General features: G+C 40.4%; 1 protein-coding gene across 9 annotated transcripts in view; it reads right to left on the bottom strand.

Annotated features, from left to right (window-relative positions):
- The window catches only part of afdna (afadin, adherens junction formation factor a), a 314437-nt gene extending 291806 nt beyond the window's left edge, over positions 1–22631 (bottom strand). For 2 of the 9 annotated variants that reach the window (XM_085982002.1, XM_085982003.1), the window contains exon 1: positions 22245–22631. In XM_085982002.1, the coding sequence (XP_085838128.1) occupies positions 22245–22343 (99 nt within the window). In that variant the 5' untranslated portion in view covers positions 22344–22631. The remainder of the gene's footprint in view (positions 1–22244) is intronic. The other 7 variants (XM_085982007.1, XM_085982008.1, XM_085982006.1 and 4 more) reach the window with 6 other exon arrangements.
- Positions 22632–24974: the final 2343 nt, after the last annotated feature.

Below are 24974 nucleotides of genomic sequence, written 5' to 3'. Positions count from 1 at the left end.
CTGGCTACAAGGGCACTATTAGCCTCACAAGGCCTGGGTTAGGAAGGAGCAAGTCAACCAGGATTTTCACTCCCGATAACTATACAGCAACCTTTGCTGAAAGCACACATGGATGTCAGGGCAAGAAGACTGAACTCAACGGTTATAAACCTCTCAGTCAAAGAGCTTTCTGACATTCAGGGGTAGATGTTCTGCAGAGATCCTCCAATCTCCCACCACAACTTCAGTGGCTGATCAATGGAAACCCCAACACTGTTTCTCCGAGGTTTCCACCAATCAGCCACCAATGTTACAGCAGATGTTCGGGGAAATCGGACAAAATTTATACCCCCCCATTTCTATTCTTGTGCAAAATGCCAAAGGGCAATCAGTGCCTGCAGTACTATATATCCTATGTACTTTGACATAATCTCAGGGCATCGTGTACCCTTTCTAGTACCTTGCTCAGGTGGCTATCATTCAACTGTGTATTGGTCCCATGTGAAAGAAGAATGGTTCATTATGTCAAAGTATGACTACAATTTAAGAATACAGAAACTTCCAGCAGATGTGTTCATTATGACAATTTACAAAATTTTAAAAATCCTTTATATAGGATTCTGACAACTGAACCCAAGGATGTCCTACAAAATGAAATCAAGTCAATTCTGACTATTTTGGTTTTAGTTCCATGCCCTGGATCTTCATTGCACCTCTGAAGGCAGCCATAACCCAAGAATGCCTACGCAGAATTACATCAGCTACGACACTCATATTTAAAACAAGGTCATAGTACAATAACTATAATTAGGGGTGGAATAATGGATTAAGAATCAAAGGAAAGGAAAAAAAAATGTCAAACACCTTCTGTAATCTTCAATACCAACAGCCATGTTAGTTCACTCTGGCTGCATTTTAAGAGATCAGCAAATTTAGACAGCCTGGGACTCTGGCAGCTGTCAGAAAAAACACATGTATGGGGAGATTTTCCAAAGCTTGAAAAGTAAGCCAAAAATGAGTCACAATTGAAACACACAAGTAACTTCTCCATCATTGCAGTTTGTACATATCTAAAATAACTGAATCACCCAGAAGTTTTATAAGCTTTTAGGCAGGATAAATAAAATTGCAAATGGATACTGATCATTATCAACCTGATGCAAGGTTTTTGTAATCATCAGTCAGAGTCATGCAAGTGTGACTGAAGGGAACCTGTCCATTAATTTTTACTGTCACCAAGATTACATACCTACAGCTCTTAGAGGAATGGCTTTCAATTGCACAAGAGGTCTTCCCATTAACCAGGTCACACTTTTCAATTAGAAAATGTTGCAGAGGGCAAAGAGCCCAAATTGCTTGTTCTTACTGCCAACATAAACAACAATGTTCATGAGGAGTGTATGGATTACTCCACGAGATCACTTTTAGCATTTTGCAAGGAAGAAGCCCAAACTGTGCTGACAGTTCATATAAAGTATGGCCTTTATAGTGGGATATTTATAAAATCAAATGCAAAATTAGTAAAGGCCCACATCAACCAATGTAGCATGCTCTTTCCAACAGGAAATGTTAGATTATCTACTACTGGTATGGTATTCTTCTATGAATCCAGTAAACTGTCATTAAATGAACAATGTCCCACTGAAAAATTGCCATGACTATCAGGTGCGCTTCCTCATTCCTGCACATGAGGCTTCTTACAAGCAGTATCCTCCGTTTTCAAATGACACAGAAACAGAGATCTAAGAATTAAGCGAAGTATGCACGCAAATAAAACTACTAAACATCACCAGATTCACGTGAAAATTGATTGCCAGGCAGGGAAGGCGATGGAAACTCAACTGCATATCTATGTTAAGTAATACAAAAAGATTGTTTTACTTAACTCAATGCCCCCAAGATTTTAGTAATGTATAATGGCGGGTATGTAAAACTTTAGTACAAATTTTACTTGAACTGTGAAAAATATGCAATGCAATTAGATTACAGATTTTGTCCTTTCAAACTGTAATGCATGCAGATTATTTTTTAAGCTATATATGTACTACTGTTTACAGGTCTGTCATTTAGGCAGGAGCTATTTCAAGTGATAAATTAAGAACAAGTGCACTGGCTCAAGTTCAATGTTTCCTAAATCTTCTGGTACCAACACACTGAATAAGCTCAGTGCTAATACTGCTAAGCTTCACATATGGAAATTAGCAAAATAGTACAGAACCTGGGAGGTGGAAACCCAAGACACGAAGAGTTCAGAACACTACACTGAAGCATTTATCAGATCAAGGCAATAATGGCTTCATGAAAGCATGCACATTACTCCAGGCAGCTGTCCCACTGCTATTCAGCAAAACTATCGGCATACTGGTCTGCAAGGTTTTCATACCAGAGAGAGAATAGTGTCTCATTTTCTTAGTAGATGTTGTGTACTTCTGTGCAAGGTGATGTCCTGACCATATTTCAAAAAGACAAGATATATCTACCTTTGATAATTCAGACTCTCGTTTACTCAAGCTCACTGCAAAAGGCAGTTGCCAGGGTCACTCCTTCCACCACCAACGTACCGTGGCTGCAGTGTGTACCTTCTACAAGATGCACTGCAGCAACTCACCAAGGCTTCTTCGACAGCACCTCCCAAACCCACTACCTCTACCACCTAGAAGGACAAGGGCAGCAGGCGCATGGGAACACCACCACCTCCAAGTCACACACCATCCTGACTTGGAAATATATCACCTTTCCTTCATCATCACTTAGTCAAAATCCTGGAACTTCCCCTAACAGCACTGTGGGAGTACCTTCACCACACAGACTGCAGCGGTTCAAGGCGGCGGCTCACCATCACCTTCGCAAGGGCAATTAAGGATGGGCAATAAATGCTAGCTTTGCCAGCAATGCCCACATCCCGTGAATGCATTTTTAAAAAGTTCCATACCCATGAATTGAAATTCAACCTTGTGCGCAAAGCAACTGGGAATATAAATTTACACAGAAGCAAAATAATTGAGTAGGACATGCAACTGTCCGACACTTTATACCATTTTCCATGAGTTAACTAAAGCATTTTGAATTCTCAGCATCTTCTAAATAGAGCCTTTTTTTATATTAACACATGTCTCTGCACTCAGTTCTGTCTAGTTTCAGTTGCCCGGAAATACAGTTGAATTGAACAAACTGAAGACATGGTGAAAGGCATGAATTATACTTGGTCTAGGTCATAGAGGCACAGAAGGAGGCCATTCAGCCCATCGAGTCCAGGCCAGCTCTCTGCAGAGCAATCCCATCAGTCCCATTCCCCTGTGGATAACCTCGGATTGAGTGTCCTTTCTTCACGAAGCAACTTTCTTTGGTTAAAAAGTTGTTTACCTGCTTTGTTGAGTAGCTACTGGAACTTTTTTCAACCATATACACATGGCTAATAAGAGTGCAAACTGCTAGCTTGACGTTTAATAAACATTACAAATAACTTAGTCCTAAGTAACCATTGCACATCTCCTCTCAGTGGCAACTTTAAATATATTATTCTGTAAGCCAGTGATATCTGGCTAAGCAATCTAAACCCGATGACAAAGTGTTACAAAAACAAAAGCAAGCCAACCTCGCCTGCATTTCAGCCCAAACACATCAAGACAAAGGACAGGTGAAATCTAGTAAGAAACAGCAACCATGCCTTCCATTTTAAGTGACCTAGTGCCTAAGCCTAGTAACAATTCAAATTAAAAGATGCAACACAGATAAATGTAATAATTTGAGACAGGACAAAACCCCATTTGGGACATTTCCATTATACTACCAAAGCATGACATTCAGAAACACGACAAGTAGAAAATGAATACCAACAGAATCGTCCTATTACCTGCAATATCACAAACAAATAATGCCAATGCTAAGTAATCAAACTATGTTCTGAGCAAGTATGTATTTGTTGACAAATGAGGTTTAGTTTACTAAATTCCTTTCATGAACTTACTGCCTAAAGGACATTCAACTGAATCTTCTAGAAGCAAGAGTTGATATGGCAAACATTTTAGCCAACATGAGTTCACTGAATGAAAATAATCTTGTGTTGTTTCTTTCAAAAGTCAAAACAAAAGCTAGTTATTGCATCATACCAAGTTCATATTATCCTCAATGAAGAATTCAGAATGAATGAATGCTCAAAACTAGAAGCTCCTAAAACCAAGTCTTGTCTTAACCAATGAGCAGTCATAAAAAGTGAATTTTACCTCTTTTGTCAAATCTTTTAAATAGAAACATAGAAGTTAGGAGTAGGCCATTCAGCCCCTCAAGCCTGTTCTGCCATTTAATGAGATCATGGCTGATCATCCAAATTCAGTACCCGGTCCCTGCTTTCACCCCATATCCCTTGATCCCTTTAGCCTTAAGAAATAGATCTAACTCCTTCTTGAATATATTTAATGAATTGGCCTCAACTGCCTTCTGTGGTAGAGAATTCCACAGGTTCACCACTCTCTGGGTGAAGAAATTCCTCCTCATCTCAGTCCTAAATGGGTTACCCCTTATCCTTAGACCGTGCCCCCTGGTTCTGGACTCCCCCGCCATCAGAAACATCCTTCCTGCGTCTAGTCTGTCTAGTCCTGTTAGAATTTTAAGTTTCAATGAGATCCCCTCTCATTCTTCTAAACTCTAGCGAATATAAGCCTAATCGACCCAATCTCTCTTCATATGTCATTCCTGCCATCCCAGGTATCAGTCTGGTGAATCTTCGCTACACTCCCTCCATGGCAACAACATCCTTCCTCAGGTAAGGTGACCAAAACTGCACACAATACTCAAGGTGTGGTCTCACCAAGGCTCTGACAACTGCAGCAAGACATCCTTGCTCCTGTACTCTAATCCTCTCGCTATGAAGCCCAACATACCATTTGCCTTCTTAACCGCCTGCTGCACCTGCATGCTTACCTTCAGCGACTGGTGCACAAGGACACCCAGGTCTCGTTGCACTTCCCCTTTTCCCAATCTATTGCCGTTCAGATAATAATCTGCCTTCCTGTTTTTGCCACCAAAGTGGATAACCTCACATTTATCCACATTATATTGCATCTGTCCAATCACCCAACTTGTCCAAATTAAACTGGAGTTTCTCTGCATCCTCCTCATAGCACACACGCCCACCCAGCTTTGTGTCGTCTGCAAACTTGGGAGATATTACATCTAGTTCCCTCGTCTGGATCATTAATATATAATGACCTAGGTTAACAAAGGAAATGTAATCTGACTTGGCTAACAATGGAGAATCTATTTGTGTGGTTAGAGCAAATTATATTATACTTACATTTCCCAACTCTTACAAAGCAACAAGAATGGACTCTTCCTTAAAAAAGTTATCCCAATTCAAGTTCATTTTTATGCAAAAAGACACGTGGCTTAGTTAGCGTAGGCCCTTCCTCCTTGTAGATGCACCCTTGGAAAAAGGAGGCATTGGTCATTATGAAGGAGACATATTAGAGCAGCAGACAAGAGATAGACAAGTTGTCCCAGCTCTTTCGAGTGGCTGTCCTGTAGTGCCACCTTGAACAATCTCAACAATTGCTGGAAAAACTCCTATTCTGGAATTAGAGTAAATACCAATAGCGCATTGAGGTTTCCCTCGTTTTTTTTAAAAATTTCATGGGATGTGGGCGTCACTGACAAGGCTGGCATTTATTGCCCATCCATGGACCCCCCAGCCCCACCCCACAAAATCCATGCTGAATTTTGTTAGCCATGGCTCAGTGGGTAACACTCACCCGAGTCAGAAGGCTGTGGCTTCAAGTCCCATCCCAGGGACTTGAGCATAAAAATCTAGTCTGAGGCTCCAGTACAGTACCGAGGGAGTGCTGCACTGTCGGAGGTGCCATCTTTCAGATGAGACGTTAAACCAAGGCCCCGCCTGTTCTCTCAGGTGGACTATTGTGAAGAGGAGCAGGGAAGTTATACCCAGTATCTTGGCCAATATTTATCCCTCAATTAACATTACTAAAAAAATTCATCTGGTCATTATCGCACTGCTGTTTGTGGGACCTTGCTGTGCGCAAATTGGCTGCTGCATTTCATACATTACAACAGTGACTACACTTCAAAAAGTACTTCATTGGTTGTGAAGCTCGAGACGCCCCGAGGTCATGAAAAGCGCTATATAAATGAAAATATTCTCTCTAACTCTCAATCACCTCATACTTTTCCCAAGTGCTCAATCATGATTTCAGTAACTTCCTCACAACTGACGTTAAACCGACAGGTCTGTAGTTACCAGGTTTCTCGCGCCATCCTGTATTAAATAATGTGGTGACATTTGCAATTTTCCAATCTGAATATAACTAGATCCATGAATATTTGTAAGAAATCACCAACTACTCCTAAACAATGTTCTTGGAGATTAAGTCACTGGTAAAGACTTCAATAATCACCTTAGAAGTTCCAGTATTAAACCAGCTTCAGAACTATGGGACTGAGCAACTTTGTGGACAGAACAGGAGGAGACTGTGCATTTCTTAAAGAACCCCTCCCTCAATGTCTTTCCCCAGCCATGTATGCTAACACTGAATGTAACTTGCATCAATGCATGTTTAGATCACTCCTAAAAGCAGTGAACCAAATTCTCCTCCTGACCTGGAACTGTAAATGTGCTTCTTCAGGACTCACAGCTCCAAATTTCTTTGTTCAAAGATAGCAATGCATAGCTGGGAAAGGTTTATGGGACTAAATGTAGATCTTGAAGCTAGAGCAGCTAGATAGTAAGGTAATGCCTCAGAAGCTGATATTAGAACATGATTCACTAGCACCAGCTGAGCAGAGACATCAATGGCTAGACAAAGTTTCACGATAATAAAAACACTAACTTTAAAAACGTGAGAAGCAAAGAACTACCAAGTAACATTAGCAAATGTGGAGACAGAACAGTACCTTGCTGCTACCACTAGGAGGAAGAGGAGAATTTAACTCGAGGTTTTTTGAGTGGCATGGAATAAGCACAAGTATATGCACAACATAACTCATAGTAAAGGATCCTCTAAGGAAGAGTGATCATAGCATGTTAGAATTTCAAATTCAGTTTGAGGGCAAGAAACTTTGGTCTCAAACTAAATGTCCTGAACTTAAATAAAGGCAATTACAAAGGTATGAAGACAGAGTTGGCTAAAGTGGACTGGGAAAATTGATTAAAGGGCAAGATGGTAGATAAGCAGTGGCAGACATTTAAGGAGATATTTCATAACTCTCAGATCTATTCCAGTGAGAAAGAAAGACTGAGAAGAATGAACCATCCGTGGCTAACTAAGAAAGTTAAGGATGGCATCAAATTGAAAACAAAGGCAGACAATGATGCAAAGATTAGTGGTTAGGCCAGAGGAATGGGAATTTTAGAAACCAGCAGAGTGACTAAAATAATAATGAGATGATAAATTGAGAGAGTAAACTAGCAAGAAATATAAAAACAGACAGCAAGAGGATGAGACTGGAGGAATTAATAATGGGAAACAGGGAAATGGCAGAGACTTTGAACAAATATTTTGTATCAGTCTTCATGGTAGAAGACACTAAAAGCATAATAATAAATAATATGGCTATAGGGAGGGAGTTAAAACAATCTCTATCACTAGAGGAAAAAGTCTAGGCAAACTTATGGGACTAAAGGTGGACAAGTCCCCTGGATCTGATGGCCAGCATCCTAGGGTCTTAGAAGTAGTGGCTGCAGAGATAGTGGATGCACTGGTTGTAATCTACCAAAGTTCCCTGGATTCTGGAGAGGTCCCAGCAGATTGGAAAACCGCAAATGTAACACCCCTATTCAGGAAAGGAGGGAGACAGAAAGCAGGAAACTTTTGGCCAGTTAGCCTAACATGTGTCATTGGGAAAATGCTGGAGTCCATTATTAAGGTAGTAGTAGCAGGATATTTAGAAAATCATCATAGAGTAAAGCAGAGTCAGCATGGTTTTATGAAAGGGAAATCATGTTTGACAAATTTGTTGGAGTTCTTTGAGGATGTAATGAGCAGGGTGGATAAAGGGGAACCAGTAGATGTAGTGTATTTGGATTTCCAAAAAGCATTCGATATGGCGCCACATCAAAGGTTACTGCACATGATAAGAGCTCATGGGGTTGGGGGCAATATATTAGCATGGAGGGGGGACTGGCTAACTAACAGGAAAGAGAGAGTCAGGATAAATGGGTCATAAATGGCAAACTGTAACTGGTGGGGTGCCGCAGGGATCAGTGCTCGGGCCTTAACTGTTTACAATCTATATTAATGACTTGGATGAAGGGACCGAGTGTACTGTAGCCAAATTTGCTGATGATACAAAGATAGGTGGGAAAGCAAGTTGTGAAGAGGACACAAAGAATCTGCAAAGGAATATAGATAGGTTAAGTGAGTGGGCAAAAATTTGGCAGATGGAGTATAATATGGGAAAATGTGAGGTTATACACTTTGGTAGGAAGAATAAAAAAGCAAATTATTTAAATGGTGGGAGACTACAAAATGCTGAGGTACAGAGGGATCTGGGGCTCCTTGTACATGAATCACAAAAGGTTAACATGCAGGTACTGCAAGTAATTAAGAAGGCAAATGGAATGTTGGCCTTTATTGCAAGGGGGGTGGAGTATAAAAGTAGGGAAGTCTTGCTACAACTGTACAGGGCATTGGTGAGGCCACACCTGGAGTACTGCGTGCAGTTTTGGTCTCCTTATTTAAGGAGGGATATACTTGCATTGGAGGCAGTTCAGAGAACATTCACTAGGTGGATTCCTGAGATGAAGGGGCTGTCTTATGAAGAAAGGCTGAGCCAACACTCTGGCATTTAGAAGAATGGGAGGTGATCTTATTGAAATGTATAAGATTCTGAGGGGGCTCGACAGGGTAGATGCCGAGAGGATGTTTCCCCTCGTGGGGGAATCTAGAACTAGGGGGCATAGTTTCAGAATAAGGAGTTGCCCATTTAAAACGGAGGAGATGGAGGAATTTATTCTCAGAGGGCCGTGAATCTTTGGAATTCTCTACTAATTACTTGCTGTGGAGGCTGGGTCATTGAATATATTTAAGGTGGAGATAGACAGATTTTTGAACGATAAGGGAGTCAAGGGTTATGGGGAGCAGGCAGGAAAGTGGAGTTGAGGCCAAGACCAGATCAGCCATGATCTTATTGAATGGCAGAGCAGGCGCGAGGGGCCAAATGGCCTACTCCTGCTCCTATTTCTTATGTTCTTATGTTAAAAGGGACAGTGTTCCGTATGATTTTCCACAGGGCAATAGCATTTCCCATTTGTACATGGACCTGAACAGAAAACATTTTCAGATTAGATTCTCAACTGCAATATTAAATCTGAATAAGTAAGTGTTCAACAGCTACATATTACTAATCACCTCTGCTGCCAACAATTGCTGAAGTTTTGCACTCATCTCAAAGTAACAGGGCATACATTCCAATAGCTATTCTATGGAGCTTTTTAAACAGTCCCGACGATGCTACTTTTGCAGTAAAAGAATGGCTTGCACACAACATATTAAAATCTATACTTCACTTCAGATTTGTGGAGTAGAGAAGAATGAAAGCTATTTTCTAAGCGAAGTGAAACTTGCATAGAAGCTTTGGCAGAAACTGAAACCCAACAACTGTTTCCTTTTACGCAAGGAATGTCTGCTACTAGGACACTGGGATTTCTCTCATGGAATAAAATACATATTCAGCAGCCTATTAACAAATCTCTTGTACAAATTGGATTAAGAAAAGTTTTAAATATTCAAATTCATCAATGTTATATGTCACAATCTAGCTACCTTTATAACATGAGACTTAGAGCTATTAACTGGACAGGCCCTTTAGTACAAAATATCAGTACAGTACTTCAACACAGAACCAGAACACTATACAGTACTTTGAATGTATGCATAACAACTGTATGACTCAATTCAAAGTAAAACAAAGCTTTATTAGGACTCCCTACAACTTACAACAGTTATCTTTTGGCTGGCAGTCTAAATTATGAAATATTTCAGAGCAGAAAGCTAACAGTACACTGTAGGTGAACTTACTCACCTGGCTACAACATAAATACAGGATGTGCAGACTATTCACAGAAACCACACAGTGCAGATAGAGGCCATTTCGGCCCATCGAGCCTGCACCGACGCATATCCCACCCGATCCCCGTAACCCCTACACCAACACATATCCCACCCTATCCCCGTAACCCCACGTATTTAATCCCCCTAACACTAAGGGTCAATTTATCATAGCCAATCAACCTAACCCGCACATCTTTGGACTGTGGGAGGAAACCGGAGCACCCGGAGGAAACCCACGCAAACACGGGGAGAATGTGCAAACTCCACACAGGCAGTCGCCCGAGGCCGGATTCGAACCCGGGTCCCTGGCGCTGTGAGGCAACAGTGCTAACCACTATGCCACCGTGCTGACCTGTTGTACTTGTTAATCAGCATCCCATTTCTGTTTTATAAATACAAGTTGTTGCTTTAATGCATAAAGAAATATTAGGTTGACCTGGGCTGAATAATGTGACTATATCAATCACTACTATCCGAGTTGATCACTGACAGCTCCGAAGGCTGTTTCTGGCAATCAATCAATCAAAACCCTTTTTGAAAGAGGAATTAAAAAAATTTAAAAAATCAAATTAGAAATTATGGCTGGAATTTTAATTTGGAGGAGGGTAGGGAGCAGAGAGGCTGGAAAGCAGTCGGAAGGTGATCAGGGGTTGGTTGGGGGGGGGGGGGGGGAAAGAGAGAGAAGAGAGATCAAAGGCCGGGGATCGAAGATCGGAGGCCTTGTAGGGAGGGGGAGTGGTGGAGTAGATACTCTTTCTGTATTAGTGCATGTATTGGAAACCTTCTAAACCAGGGATAGACATTGCCCTGCATCCACCCATAACCTAATGAATAAAATAATCTGCACTATATCCTTGTTTATTAAGATGTTTCTGTAAAAAATTCACTTCATGCCTCTGAAAACCCATTCCAAATTTATAAATGCAGTAAAGCAAAAACCCTGCAAAAATACACTTTGAAAGGGAGTCTGATCCAATTTTGCTTAGTTGGCAACATTTAAGAAAAAGAAAATATCTTAATGGGTGCAGTGGAAAATAGGGAGTTGAGCTAATGTCTCAAAGACTTAATATCAAACACAGACACATTTTAAAATCAATTAACAAAATCACTTATTGCAATTACATGCCATACGAAACAAAATATCCTTCAAGTCATTTTGATACAGCTCAGTAAAGAATTCTAAATATTAAAAAGGGGAGGAAAAGGGGAAAAAGTATGATTAGTCAGGCACTGAAAGCTTCACAACCTTTTTCTATTCTTTCCCAGAGCTTCTAGCCAAATACAGGAAACTTCGCGATATCCGGCACCGACGGGACCGAGCTGCTGCCGATCTATCAAAACTTCCGGATAGACCAGCGCTAATGTTGAAGGATACGGAGGTTTTCATCTCCGTATCTGACAACAAACACTGTTGCTTAGCAACAGCTTGTAAACACTCGGCCCGTACCTTGGAAGCGTCTCTGAAGCTGTTGCTAAGCTACAGAGACGCTTTCCAGAGCCTGACTGTTTAAAAAAAAAAAATGCTAGAAGAAAAAAAACCTAACCAAAACGGCTGCTGATTTCTGCCGTTAGATCGAGGTTTCCGGACATACAACCTCCGGATAAACCAAAGTTTCCTGTACAGGAAACTCGATTTACCGGCACCTAAATAACCAGAAATCTCTGTTAACCGGCAAAATTCAGGAGTAGGTTCAGGTAAGTTTTACTTCATATTAGCGGCCGTTCCCGGATCTGTGGCTGTGTAACTGGGGTTCCTGCACCTGTTGCTAAGCAACAGGGAAGCCTGGATTTGTTGCTGTGTACGGAGCTCTCGTACCTTTTATTATACCTCTCTGTAATCTGGACTTTTTGATAAACCAGCACCACGCCGGTCCGGTTGGTGCCGGATAAAGAAAAGTTTCCTTTGTAGAAGAAAAAAATCTCTTGCATTATATATCAGAGGTACCCAACTACTTTTCAGTCTATTAAAATGTGTCACTAACAGCCAACATAACCACACAGCTGTATGATTCTATATTGCACAATTCTTGCCTCGCTTCACCTCACCTCTCAAAATTAGCCATCAGAAAACAGGATGGTACTGAACCAGTGGATGGCGACATAAGCTTTGTGCACTACCAATGAACTTACAACAATTGGCAGCACTATAGGGAGTAGACATATGGTTTCAATTCAAAAATTAGTTTTCAATTTCTTCATTGCAACTCGTGCAAATGCAAAAACAAATTAGATGTACAAACCAGAATAATGGAACCTGCTAATGCTGCACTTACTGTTGGCGCTGGCAGACTACCACCATTTTAGGAATGTTGAGTAGTGAAATTGTACTCCAAAAATTGTCGCCAATCACATTTCCCCACAGTTCCACTGCATGTGCTGATTATACTACCCTTTGACATACGTGCGCACGTGTACAGGCTTAAGACAAAAACTCCACATCAATTAGCCTAATTTCCCAGTGCTCCAACTTTCAGTTTATGTTCTCAGAACTGAGATTTTGCTGATTTAATTGCTCTGTCGGTGCTTGCATCACTGTACACAACACACCATGGAGCAGCTTGTACCTAATGTTACAATGTAGCCAATGTACATCACTGGAGGTGGGATATCATCTGTTCTATACAATGCCAGATCCAATACTAAACAAACTGAGCAAAATAGAATGTATTGAGCATCTTGTGGCAGTGCAGCACAAAAAAAAACTTCAGACACAAGGTGTACAGTATAACTGCAGTACAAAGTAGCCTTAATATACCACTAACTTGACTGTGAAGGCCACTTTCTTCAATTTCAGTAACAATTCAATCACAATCTGCTGAACACATGATGTTTTCCAAATATGCTGCATGCATATGCAGTGGAACCATATGACAGTCGTCAAGAATTTTAATATTTACTAGGTGGAAGATAATTTTAAAACCCTCAAGTCCCTTGTCCATTCATTTAGAGTTACTGTTAAAATGAACAAAACAAAACTTTCCAAGATGAAGTGCAATAAAAAAGGAAATCTCAATGAAATCGAAGTACTGCCCTTAATTTTGCACCAAATTGGCAATCTCACTCAGACAGCAGTGAGAAATGGAAAGGTGTCATGACCAGTTTAGTGAGGAGTGTTTGGAGGCTGCAAGAGATTTTTATTCTGCATCTAAACAGTGTTATACCTGACCTAGGACTGCTCCATGCACAAAGTGGATGCCCAAATTGGCAAAAGTGTTCCATTTTTTATTGCTAATATCCCTCACTTTGAAAACAAAATTGAAAAAAATCTGATTATGTCCTCAAATTCACAATCTTGATAGATGGCAGCAAGCACCTTTTTATTACAGAATAAGGACAGTGCATTAAATGATTAAAATGTCCCAATCAGGATATATTGTAACAACACAAATGAAAACATAGTAGTCTTCAAAACCTTTAGAATTTAATTTATATGCTTAGTGTTGTGGTAGTTGATCTGACAATCATGAACATTTGACACTCAACTTGGGAGGCCCAAATTCACAAAGATGTTCACAACTTCAGCTTCAAAAAGGAGTGGAGTTTTACCAATCTTTCTGGGTTTGGCAAAGAAAAACTGGATGGGGAAGTACTGTACCACGCTATTAAATTGCACTTTCTGGTCATATCACAAAGTGACTCCCCCTTCTTGAAAACTGCACTCTTGCTCCCCATTTCTCTCCAACCAGGTTTCGGAATTTTAATTTTTCCACATGCCTCATATTCTCAGTCAGCGAATTCAAATTTGTTAATTGGTTACAATTATACATTTTATGTAATATATCCTGCAATCAACTATTCTCCATGTCAAAAGATGATCCTTTCCAGGGAAGCTCCCTCTTTCCCATCATGCAAATCAAATCCACATAGCAAAGCTCATAGAAGAGTAAAAAAAGCAACCAGCAGTAACAAAATACATGAACTTGGGTAGGAAACCTCAATTTATGCAGCGGGTATGACCTCGTAAACTTATCACAAATATTTTCACCACTCATGAGGTGCAATTTTTTTTTTTTTTTTTTTTTTTTTTAATTCGTTCACTGGATGTGGGCGTCGCTGGCAAGGCCAGCATTTATTGCCAATCCCTAATTGCCCTCAAGGTGGTACAATATTGAACCGCTGTAGTGCATGATACTTCTTTGTAGTGGTTTGGTACAATTGAGGTGCTTGCTAGGCCATTTCAGTGGGTCTGGAGTCACATATAGGACATTTGTGAACCAGATGGAGTTTTTACGACAATCCAGTTAGTTTCATGGTCACCATACTAGCTTTTCATTCCAAATGTATTTAATTAACTGAATTTAAATTCCCCAGCTGCCGTGGTGGGATTTAAACTCACGTCTCCAGATCATTAGTCTAGGCCTCTGGAAAACTAGTCCAGTGACATAAGCACTATGCTACCGTTCCCTTAACCAGAGAGCACATGGTTAATTTCTCTATTTAAATATAAGTAAAATTAAACTAAACCATGACCAATGAACCTTCAAACAAGCACGTGGAAAAAGGATATTGCATATTACAAAAAGTACACAGTACAAAAATATTGCAGCTATAGCACCCAGTGATAGAGGGTTGGAGGGATTGGATTGAGGAGTGGTTATGTAAATTGGGCATATTTTCACTGGAAATTACAAGGTTGAGGTGAATAAACTGAACCTTAAATGATCCCTTCACATACTGTATTCAACTGTTACCCACAAATCAATAATACATTTCCAGACAGCATTGTTACAGCACATAAGGGCCATATTCTTCCTCAACAGCATGCATATGAAGCAGGTCCCCATTTCCTTACATGGTTAAAAAACTAAACAGAGCACCATAGGAGTCCTGGTGTGGCACCATATTTAAGTAATTTAAGGAAGTAAAACTACTCTGCATTTAGATTTTTTGGTATTTCCACACAGGTTGGCTCTTATCAAAAGTCACAAATAAGACCAAGGGCCATTGTAAGGGGACAGTAAACAGTCAGCACTGGAAATTACATATATATTCTCAACCAAGTCCCTTCATCTTAAAGATTAGGATTTGTCATTTCTTCAGGTCGCTAAAAAAGTTTACAGAACATTCAGACAAAACAAAGCTCCCTGAAGAATGCCTATTGGACAAAAAAGTTTAGCTACTATGGCACTTCAGAATACCAGAGAGTAGCAGGATGGAGACTTTATATCACTTTACTGTGATGTTAAAGGGACATAAGAAGTGAAAGCAACCTCCTATTCATGAAACATGTACTCATCATGAACAGATAGACTGAAGCTGTGATAACTACAAAATATATGGTCACCCTTCCCTTACACAACTGCAGTTATTCTAGAATTACCATTAATTCAGCAGGGAAGAACTACAAAGGTGTTATAAATGGCCTCTATTTTAGTTTGCAAAAGAAATAATTCACAGTTGTGGCTTACACAGATAAAAGTGCCAAGTCAAAGGAAAGAAATGGTAGCTGTAATGGAGACAAGTTAGCTGGTTTAAGGATCCTGCAGAAAAAGGGCTCAATTTGCTCCTGAATGCCACAACCTACAGGTGGGTCAGACAGCCAAAAAAGGAACCCTTTACATACCACCTGTGCAAATCATTGCATCTTTACTGACTGGTTCATTTATTTCTCAGCCTCAACCCCATGTGTCATTTTTTTTTTTTTTAAATAAAAGTTTACATTCCCCCCCACCCCACCACTAAAAGGGACCAAGCATACAACCGGCTTGTAAGCCTACCTCACTAACAAACTATTTGGTATTGTGCAAAAGCCTTGATTCACTCACCATTCAACATTTCCTCATTCCTTCACTGAATGGACAGTCTTTCACTAATTACCTCCCAAGGCACTCAAGCTGAAAGCAGGAACACTATGTAGAGATTCACAGTAGAGAGAATACCACTCCATGATACAGCAGTTTCCCATGCAAATATAAACTGAAATTGTTGTCATTTATCAGCAAATAACTGTACAAGATAGATTTTTGCCATGTTTAATAAAGATATCTCAAACTAAACACTGTACAATTTAAGTGCACTGGCAACTGCAGGCAAAGTTTTAATAATACTGTATCCAACACCAACTATTATGAAAAGACAAGTACCTCAGTTCTGGAAATGTCCACCTTTAACAACTGTAAATTCCCTATATAGTGAGATAGGCAGAGAAAGCAGAAGTTAAGTTGATCTTAGAGGGAACCAATTATAAAGCTATGAATATTAATTTTATACTGCTTCTGAACCAAGACCGTATACCAAGATGTTTGTTGAATAATAAACATTTTAATAATTTCCATTATAGCACTCCAACAAAATGACAAAAGCAAAAATATCAAGGAACGTGTATTTTGAAACAGTTATCGTGCTTTGAAAGTTAAATCTCACTACCAGATCCATTTTTTTTTTTTTTTATAAACGAAAAAGTACTCCTTGGAGAGTGATTTGAGCCAGGTTTTATCTCAATTTTTTTTTAAGCAACAAGTATGACTTCCTAAATGACTTCTATACTTATATTCATGTGCAAAGCAAATCACGCATAGCTCACTTTGGAATCTTATCTTCCATAATGTCCCCCAAGGTATTGAATATTACATCATGCAAGCACATTCAGCAAAAGGCATCACATTTGTGCCACCTGTCCCCTGACCAAGTAGCCTGGAGACAACAGTACAGACCAAAAGTTGAAACCTTGTATTACTCAAGGATCATGTGACAACACCCCAGTCACAAGTTGAAAAGGTGATATTCAGCACAGAGTTCTCTAGACCCTAGTCCACTAAACTGCTGACCACCCAACTTCCCTTCCTGGATCCCACATTAGTTGATTGTTAACGGTTCCCTCTCCTCAGGTACTCCACCCCCTTCAAATCTGCCATCACCCCTCACCTCAAAAAAAACAACCCTTGACCCCGACATCCTTGAAAACTACCGTCCCATCTCCAACCTCCCTTTCCTCTCCAATTCCTTGAACATGCTGTTGCCTCCCAAATCCATGCCAATCTTTCCCAGAACTCCATGTTTGAATCCCTCCAATCAAGTTTCTGTCCTGCCACAGTACCAAAATGGCTCTTATCAAAAGTCACAAATGACATCCTATGTGACTGTGACAAAGGTAAACTATTCCTCCTAGTCTTTCTCGACTTGTCTGCAGCCTTTGACACAGCTGACCACACCATCCTCCTCCAACTGGGATGGACTGCACTCGTCTGGTTCCATTCAGATCTATCCAGTCACAGCCAGAGAATCACTTGCAATGGCTTCTCTTCCGCTCCCACATCGTTACCTCTGGTGTCCCCCAAGGATCTATCCTTGGCCCCTTCCTATTTCTCATCTACATGCTGCCCCTCGGTGGCATCATCCAAAAACAGCATCAGTTTCCACATATACATTGATGACACCCAGCTCTACCTCACCACCGCTTCTCTCGACTCCTCCACCATTTCAAAATTGTCAGACTGCTTGATCGACATTCAGTACTAGATGAGCAGAAATTTCCTCCAACTAAATATTGAAGACCGAAGTCATTGTTTTCGGTCCCCACCACAAACTCTGTTCCCTAGCCACCGACTCCATCCCTCTCCCTAGCAACTGTCAGAGGCTGAACCAGATTGTTCGCAACCTTGGCGTCATATTTGACCCCGAAATGAGCTTCCAACCACATATCCAAGCCATCACTAAGACCACTTATTTCCACCTCTAACATCAGCCGATTCCACCCCGCCTTAGCTCATCTGCTGCGGAAACCCTCATCCATGCCTTTCTTACCTCTAGACTTGACTATTTCAACACAATCCTGGCCGGCCTCCCGCATTGTACCCTCCGTAAACGTGAGGTCATACAAAACTCTGCTGCCTATATCCTAACTCGCACAAAGTCCCGTTCAACCATCAGCCCTGTGCACGGTGACCTATATTGGCTCCCAGTTAAGCAACACCTCGATTTTAAAATTCACATCCTCGTTTTCAAATCCCTCCATGACCTCGCCCCTCCCCATCGCTGTGATCGCCTCCAGCCCTACAACCCTCATATCTGTGCTCATCCAATTCTAGCCTCAAGCATCTCTTAAGGAAGTTACCTTAGACTGGCAGGTGCTTTGGTTCCCCCTTAACTCAACAGCACCTCCAGATTATCTTAAGGTCAGAAAACAGTATATATATTATATATAATTAGTTGTGATTTGGTGCTTTATCACACCATTATATCACCAATTGTATATAGCTCCTGTTTAGTCAAAAGAATAAAAACTTGACAAGAGATGCTTTTCTAGTAGCTCTGTCATTACTTGACAGAAGTCAATTCTCAAACATACAGCACTCAAGAGGTCTATTAAATGCATAAATCAGCACATCATCTATAAATTCTTAAAGTTACTACCCATTTTTGTAGTTTTTCTACATCAGTCATTGAATATAAATAAACACAATGCTACCCACGTGCATGTTCAATTTTGACATGCAATTACTATATAAACATATTAGCTATTGGCTGTCCTGTTATTGAAGGAATTAATGCAGCAGTCGCTTTTTGGTATATGCCATGGTCCATTCTCCAGCCAGGAATGAGTACACAAGTCTTGACAAAGGGTTTGACCCGAAACGTTGACTATTTTCTCTCCACGGATGTTGCCTGGCCTGCTGAGTTTTTCCAGCATTTTGTGGCGAGGCATTCTTCAACCAGCAACTGGTGAGAACAATCTAGAATCATAGAACTTTGCAGCACAGAAGCCCAAGTCGGCCCATCATACAAGTGCTGGGTCTCTGAGCTATCCACTTAGTCCAGTCTGCCCTCACTAAGTTTCTTCCCCACTGGGGATATACTCTATTATATCTGCACATTATATGGAGCATTAAGCTATACACAGCATGGAAATGGGGACAAAAGTCACAAGACATCAAAAACCCACTTTGTACATCCCCAATTGAAAACAGCAGCATTTATCTAGTTATAATTGACAGTTTTTTTTTTTTGGGGGGGGGGGGGGGGGGGAGGGGGGGAGGAAAGAGGAGAAGATATTTTAATAGGGAAAGGAAACAATATTAATTTTGTTTAAGTGTCCAAAGTTTTTGAATTCCAAACCTGGGGTAGCTCTCATTGTAAAATCCATAACCGAGTCTAATTTATCAAATGTGATATCGTAATTAAAGGTCAAATAAAAAACGATAAATTCCCTTATGAGCCTATGTTCTATTAAAAGCACAATTAGACTTCATATCACTGAGCTATTGCTCAGAATCTCATGAAAAAAATCAACAGCATCTCCCTTGTGCAAATGTTACAATAGTTAACCAAGCAAATAATATTTAAACAAGCAAAATATTACATTAGATATGAACTGATTTTGAAACAAAACCTTTAAGGTTAAAGATGTATTAAGTTTTAACTAATTTGAATTAAATGTTCTAAAGTTAAAAACTGACATAATTCTTTGAAAATTATGGGGCAAAGGATGTTTGCTATTTACAAACATGATGTAAGGATGTTGGTGCTGTAATGCAAATCAAGAAAACCAATAGCTAGGTGGCAGCTGTTTCTCCAATTTCAATATCACATTTATATTTGTAACAGTCCCATCCCCGCAGCTTAAAGTAAACCCATGCCTTAAAAAGGTACACAGAATTAAAAGACTAAGACCACCCGACACACCATGTTTTTTTTAAGGGGAGCAGAAATTCTCAATTTAAAAAAGGAACTGTGCATTGCATTATCTTGTTTCAAGTCCTGAAGTAGTTCTACCAGCAGTGCTTCTGACAATTGAAAAGAAAACACCAGCTACATAAAATACATATTACAATGACATCTCTATTACATATATTTGTTTTTAATTTCCTAGAGCCTAACAGTGGAAGTGACTGGGCACCAAACTAACATTATTTAAGGCATGGTCTCTTGCAAGGAGTAAACTCATGAAGCCAAAGGAGCTTTCTCATCCCATACTCTTGACATTTTACAAAACTGTGGTACCCTTAAGCAAAGCAAAATGCTGTAACACCATACAACAACCTATATTTATATAGCACCTTTAACAAATAAACAGCCCAAGACACATCAAAAATAGACACAAGGAAACTCAGAGGTATTCTCCAGCTCAGAACATATGTTCTGTTCTTATGACTCAAATGCCCCTTGTTCCCCAACCCCTTTCACTTTGAGGCCAATAATTCAGCTAACCCTTTTCCCTTGATACCTCTCTCCCTGCCTTCAAAACCTCCTAAAAAGACACGCTGTAACGGAGACACTGCACTGCATTCCTATGCAACTCTCACTCGCAGAATAAAAAGGTGAATCGATGAGCTGCAATCATCTATGATCAATGTGAAAATTCAAGCTCTATGATCATCTGGATCAATAGAGAACAATGTTATCACATCTATGTTTATGTATTATTTAATAAACAGTATGCACAACAAATAGAAGCCTGACAATAATAGTGGCTTATAAATTAGCGGCTTATAAATTAGCCAAGTGTAGCCACGACAAACATATACAACTAACTTTACTTGGAGAATCTACACAACATTTGGAATAATAGATTTTTTGAACTACTCATCAATACAATACTAGTTTGCTCTAAAATACTGAATCAATAGGGGTGGATAGCATTTCTAATATTTTAATTCTCTAATAACCTACCAAATTAAAGATGTTTGTATACACAAATGAAAAATTAAGCACATATTCCATCCTGCCAGAACTGTCATTTCAATATGGAGACAGAGAGCGGCAGATTCTTGCTTGTCTGAAGTTTGGCACCCATTTTCCAAACAGACATGCTCCAGTCCATTATACTAGAACCAGTGACTTGAAAAGGCAAAAATCAACAGAGTTGAAGATGTAATATTGAAAAAAAATGATTTTTGAAATAGAAACTAAAAAACTCAAATTATGAAGCGAGATACATGACCTCTGAGTTTGCATACCACTCTTGAAGGTTATATATGACAAACTCATTACCAGTATACTGTAACCGCGCAAGTTTTTAAACTGGTGCGCCCGAGATAATGAAGTGTCTTTTTTGTATTTGTCAGCGTAGTAGCGTGTTGTTTTTGCTGTTGCATATTAACGAAAAACCTTTTCGTAACAATAGCACGGTTTTGCTTTAGGGAACTGATACGGTTTTTCAGACACGAGACCGGGGGTGTCCATGAAACTATTTACAAGGGATCCACACACCTTAATGTTGGAAAACGACTGCAGTGACACCAAAATAAGTGTTCCAGTATTTTACAAGAGTTCTTTGTGAGAATGCTTGTTGGTTAAAGTTGCCTTAATCCAGTAATCTTGGGACTTTCATCGTTGGCTATTTTATTTGTGGTCCAATATTATATATTATATTATTCAAAGGAGGGGCTTCTACGATATGGTACTTCGTTCTAATTGAACAGGTAGTCTAAAGGCAGTACCACCAAAGTCGTTATTAAAACTCACGTTTAATCGAAACCTAACTCGAAAATATTTGCAGCCATATGTTTGGCGTTCCCAGTTTCTTTATTTTTACTGAAGTGGCATTCATAAAACGATGAAAACATTTTTTTTGCGAATACAAAAAAATCTGAAAGTGCAACCGGACACTTGCGCTTTTGACTCGCGCCGGCTCATTTGGAATTCAGCTCGAATAACTCGCAGGGAAAATCATGACTTGACACTTGAAGTGTGAATCTCGAACCCATGTGATAACTCGGGGGGGGAGGGAGGAGAGAGAGAAGCAGACGAGCCCGCCCTGAGGCAAATGTTCAAACTAGAGAGAGAAATATGGGGTTCAGCCCAGATTATTAGAGGATTTTACGCGCTCTTTAAAACAATTGATGAGAGAATAGTTGTAAGTCACCAGCTGCAAGTAGATGGCCCGGGTCCTGCCCTGGGGAGCTGCAGCCCCTCTCTCTCCCGAACGCTGGGCAACACCGAGTGTTTCCAACATAATGGCCCGGGAGTGCCGGCACACGCCCTTCAATTCGTAAGACGGATAAAATTCAGGATATATTTAAAATTTAAATTACCCAAAGCACATAGAGAAACAACGACACCCCCCCACCCAAACAACGTTGGCTCAGCCTTTTCGATCACCGGCCAAAAACTTAACCCCCCCCCCGGGGGGCTCCGGGTGCCCCTTTGTTGTGCAAAGGGCGGGCGGGGGCGGAGAGAGAGAGCGCTTTCCGAGACACGGGACTCTCGGCTCTCCCCCAGCCCAGTACCACGGCCTGCACCGTCGCTCCAAGCCCCGGCGCTCACCTCGGTGGGTTGGCTGATCTCGAACAGGTCCAGCCGGTTGGCATTCCAGTGGTTAATGATCTCCGCCAGCTTCCTGCGCTCCTCTTCGCGACTCGACATCCCCGGGCGTGAAAAAAAACCCACCGCCAACTAAAAAATCACCAAAGGGAAAAAAAATAATCTCCAAGCGCTCGGGCCGGAGGGCGATTCACTTCTTCCGTGAAGAAAAACAAATGAAGGAAGGAGAAACCGCCGCCGGGTTACTGGCCGCTCGTTCCTTCCCTCAGTCTCGAGCGCTGCCCAACCACCGCTCGCTCTCGCGATGGGCGATGACGTGTTTGCCCCCCTTTCCCCACCCCCACAGCTGGAAAATGTCTGACCGCCTGATTCACCGGCGCTCTGCCGCATGCGCACTGGCGCCGGCTGAACATTCCACGGGGTGGGTGGGGTTCGGGGAGAGCAGGTGATCAGAGGACGGTCGGAGCTCGGAACCTTTCCAGCCAGGTGCACACAACCCAAAGTTGCGGAATTGTTTGCACTTTCCGCAATTTTAATGGCTTGATATCCAATAGATCTCACCTAGGCGAACTCAATTGGTGGGTTTTTTTAAATGTAGTCTTTTTACATGCATTTTGCTCTGAAGCATGTACGTGAAGTCTGATGTCTCTTTGCTTGTGAAAGCCCTGCAATAGAGTAAACAAGGTTAAAGTCTTTCTGGCTGTTCCTTTTACTGCCAACGGTGGAGTCATACCTGCCAGGTGTGATGTGTATTATTTTGGTTCGGAGTTATGTCTTATATGTCACTTTTAAAAATACAAAAGGCTTCATCTGATACATTGATTTATCTTTCTCTTTAAGATGGTAACTGATCTGTATTCTCGGTATTTTTTTAAAATTTCACATTTCCAATATTAATTCTTTTGTTGTTTTAACCGGCATATGTTTAAGTAGATTTACAATGTGTGTCACTATTACTGATCGTAAATGGCACTTCTAATACTTGGCGAATAATAGCGATTCTAAAATTGGGCAAGGATGATAAGTGACAAGCACATAATTAAAATAGTGGTGTTTCCCTAAAATAAGGATGTAGTTTGGCATTATATTCAGAAATAGTAATGTAATCTGGTCTTCCAAATAGTTGCTGTGAATGTATATCTATTAACGTTGACTGGATTGTAAAAATATTTGCAGTTTATACCACATATATATATTTTATAGAACAAATTGTAGTGATTTGATATTAACTGTATGCATGGTACATGTAGACCCGCATCATGCATAATAAAACAACCCATAGATACTATTGGCTTATTTTCCAAGGCCACTGATTTATGTTTTTCATGGAAAACTTTCATAAAAATTGAATTTCACTTATTCTGTTACCATAAATCAGTGGCCCTGCTTATATCTCACAAGCAGATTGATCTGTTGACTCAAGTTGAGCTGTGAAGTATAGATTGTATCCATAGAACTCCTCACCATGCATTCTGTTTATATCCAACAGTAGTTGAATAATTCAAATAAAAATGATAAGTTACTGTAATTTTTAATCTCAAATGAGAACCAAGTTGATCCACGGATTGCAATGTTGTGCCAGTGATTTTTTTTCTCCTCACTGTGCCATTTGTTCTCAATTGCAACATAATTTCATGTCATGAATATTGTATTTTCTGGAGATTATGTCATCACAGGTGATGCAACAACCAGGAAAAAACTTTAACAAGGACATCTTTAACAACTTTACAACTGGAAAGAACTTTAACAAGGACATCTGTCCCACAAATGTGATCATGGTGGTTCTTGGTGACACACACACATTTTTGAAAAATTGTACTGGAATACAAAGGAAGCCACTGATCTCCCATTGCTTAATGCACAGGTGTCCAAGTTGTGGCCATGAGCCACGTGGCTTCTTAGCCCTTGAACCCCAGGCAATTCAGTTCTATTGCCATTCATATTAATTGGCTCGTCCAGTTTGAAGTTTCTGGGTCTGGATGTTTAGAAAAGGTGGTTCTTAGTGCTGTTTCTTCATTGGTGTATAAAGCAGCCACTAAAATCTGTTGGTATCAGAAACTTAAGATTATTGAAATAAAGAACATACATTTATGTAGCATTTTTATCGCATCTCTCAGAAATGTTTCTGGAATCCTCTGCCGCAAAAGGGATGCTGGGTCAATTGAAATTTTCAAGACTGAGAACAACAAATTTTATTAGATAAGGTATCAAGGGATAGGGATCAAAGGTGGGTAAATGGAGTTGTGGTACAGATTAGCCATGATCTAATTGAATGGCGGAACAGGCTCAGGGGGCTGAATAGCTGACTCCTGTTGCCAAAACACTTCACATGCAACAAACTATTTTGAAATGCACCTGCTGTTATGTCAGTGTAAACAGCAGCCATTTTGCACACCACAGACACCCACAAACAGCAATGAGTGACCAGTTGATCTATTTTTGGTGGTGCCGGTTGAGGGAAAAGTGTTAGTCAAGACACCAGGAGAGCTCCCCAATTCTCCTTGTTGCCAGTCTACCTGTTGCTGTCCCTTGTTACCATGAAAGATGAATTTCACCCCCATTGAGTCATCAGGGAAGCAGAGGGCACACATTTAAAAGTAACATGCCTCAAGTAAGCTATTAATGTGATGTTAATTTATGCTCTCAGAAACAAATGCTGGCTAAGTATGTGGTGGGAATGGAATTTGAGGTTATGAGAGTATACTTCTTGGGACACAAATTTGTCCAAGTTCT

The sequence above is a fragment of the Somniosus microcephalus genome, chromosome 3 (assembly GCF_052327205.1).
Source record: "Somniosus microcephalus isolate GS21.2 chromosome 3, FLI_Smic_1.0, whole genome shotgun sequence".
Lineage (NCBI taxonomy): Eukaryota > Metazoa > Chordata > Chondrichthyes > Squaliformes > Somniosidae > Somniosus > Somniosus microcephalus.
The sequence above is the reverse complement of the archived record's forward strand: the minus strand, read 5'-3'. Positions and strand labels throughout refer to the sequence as shown.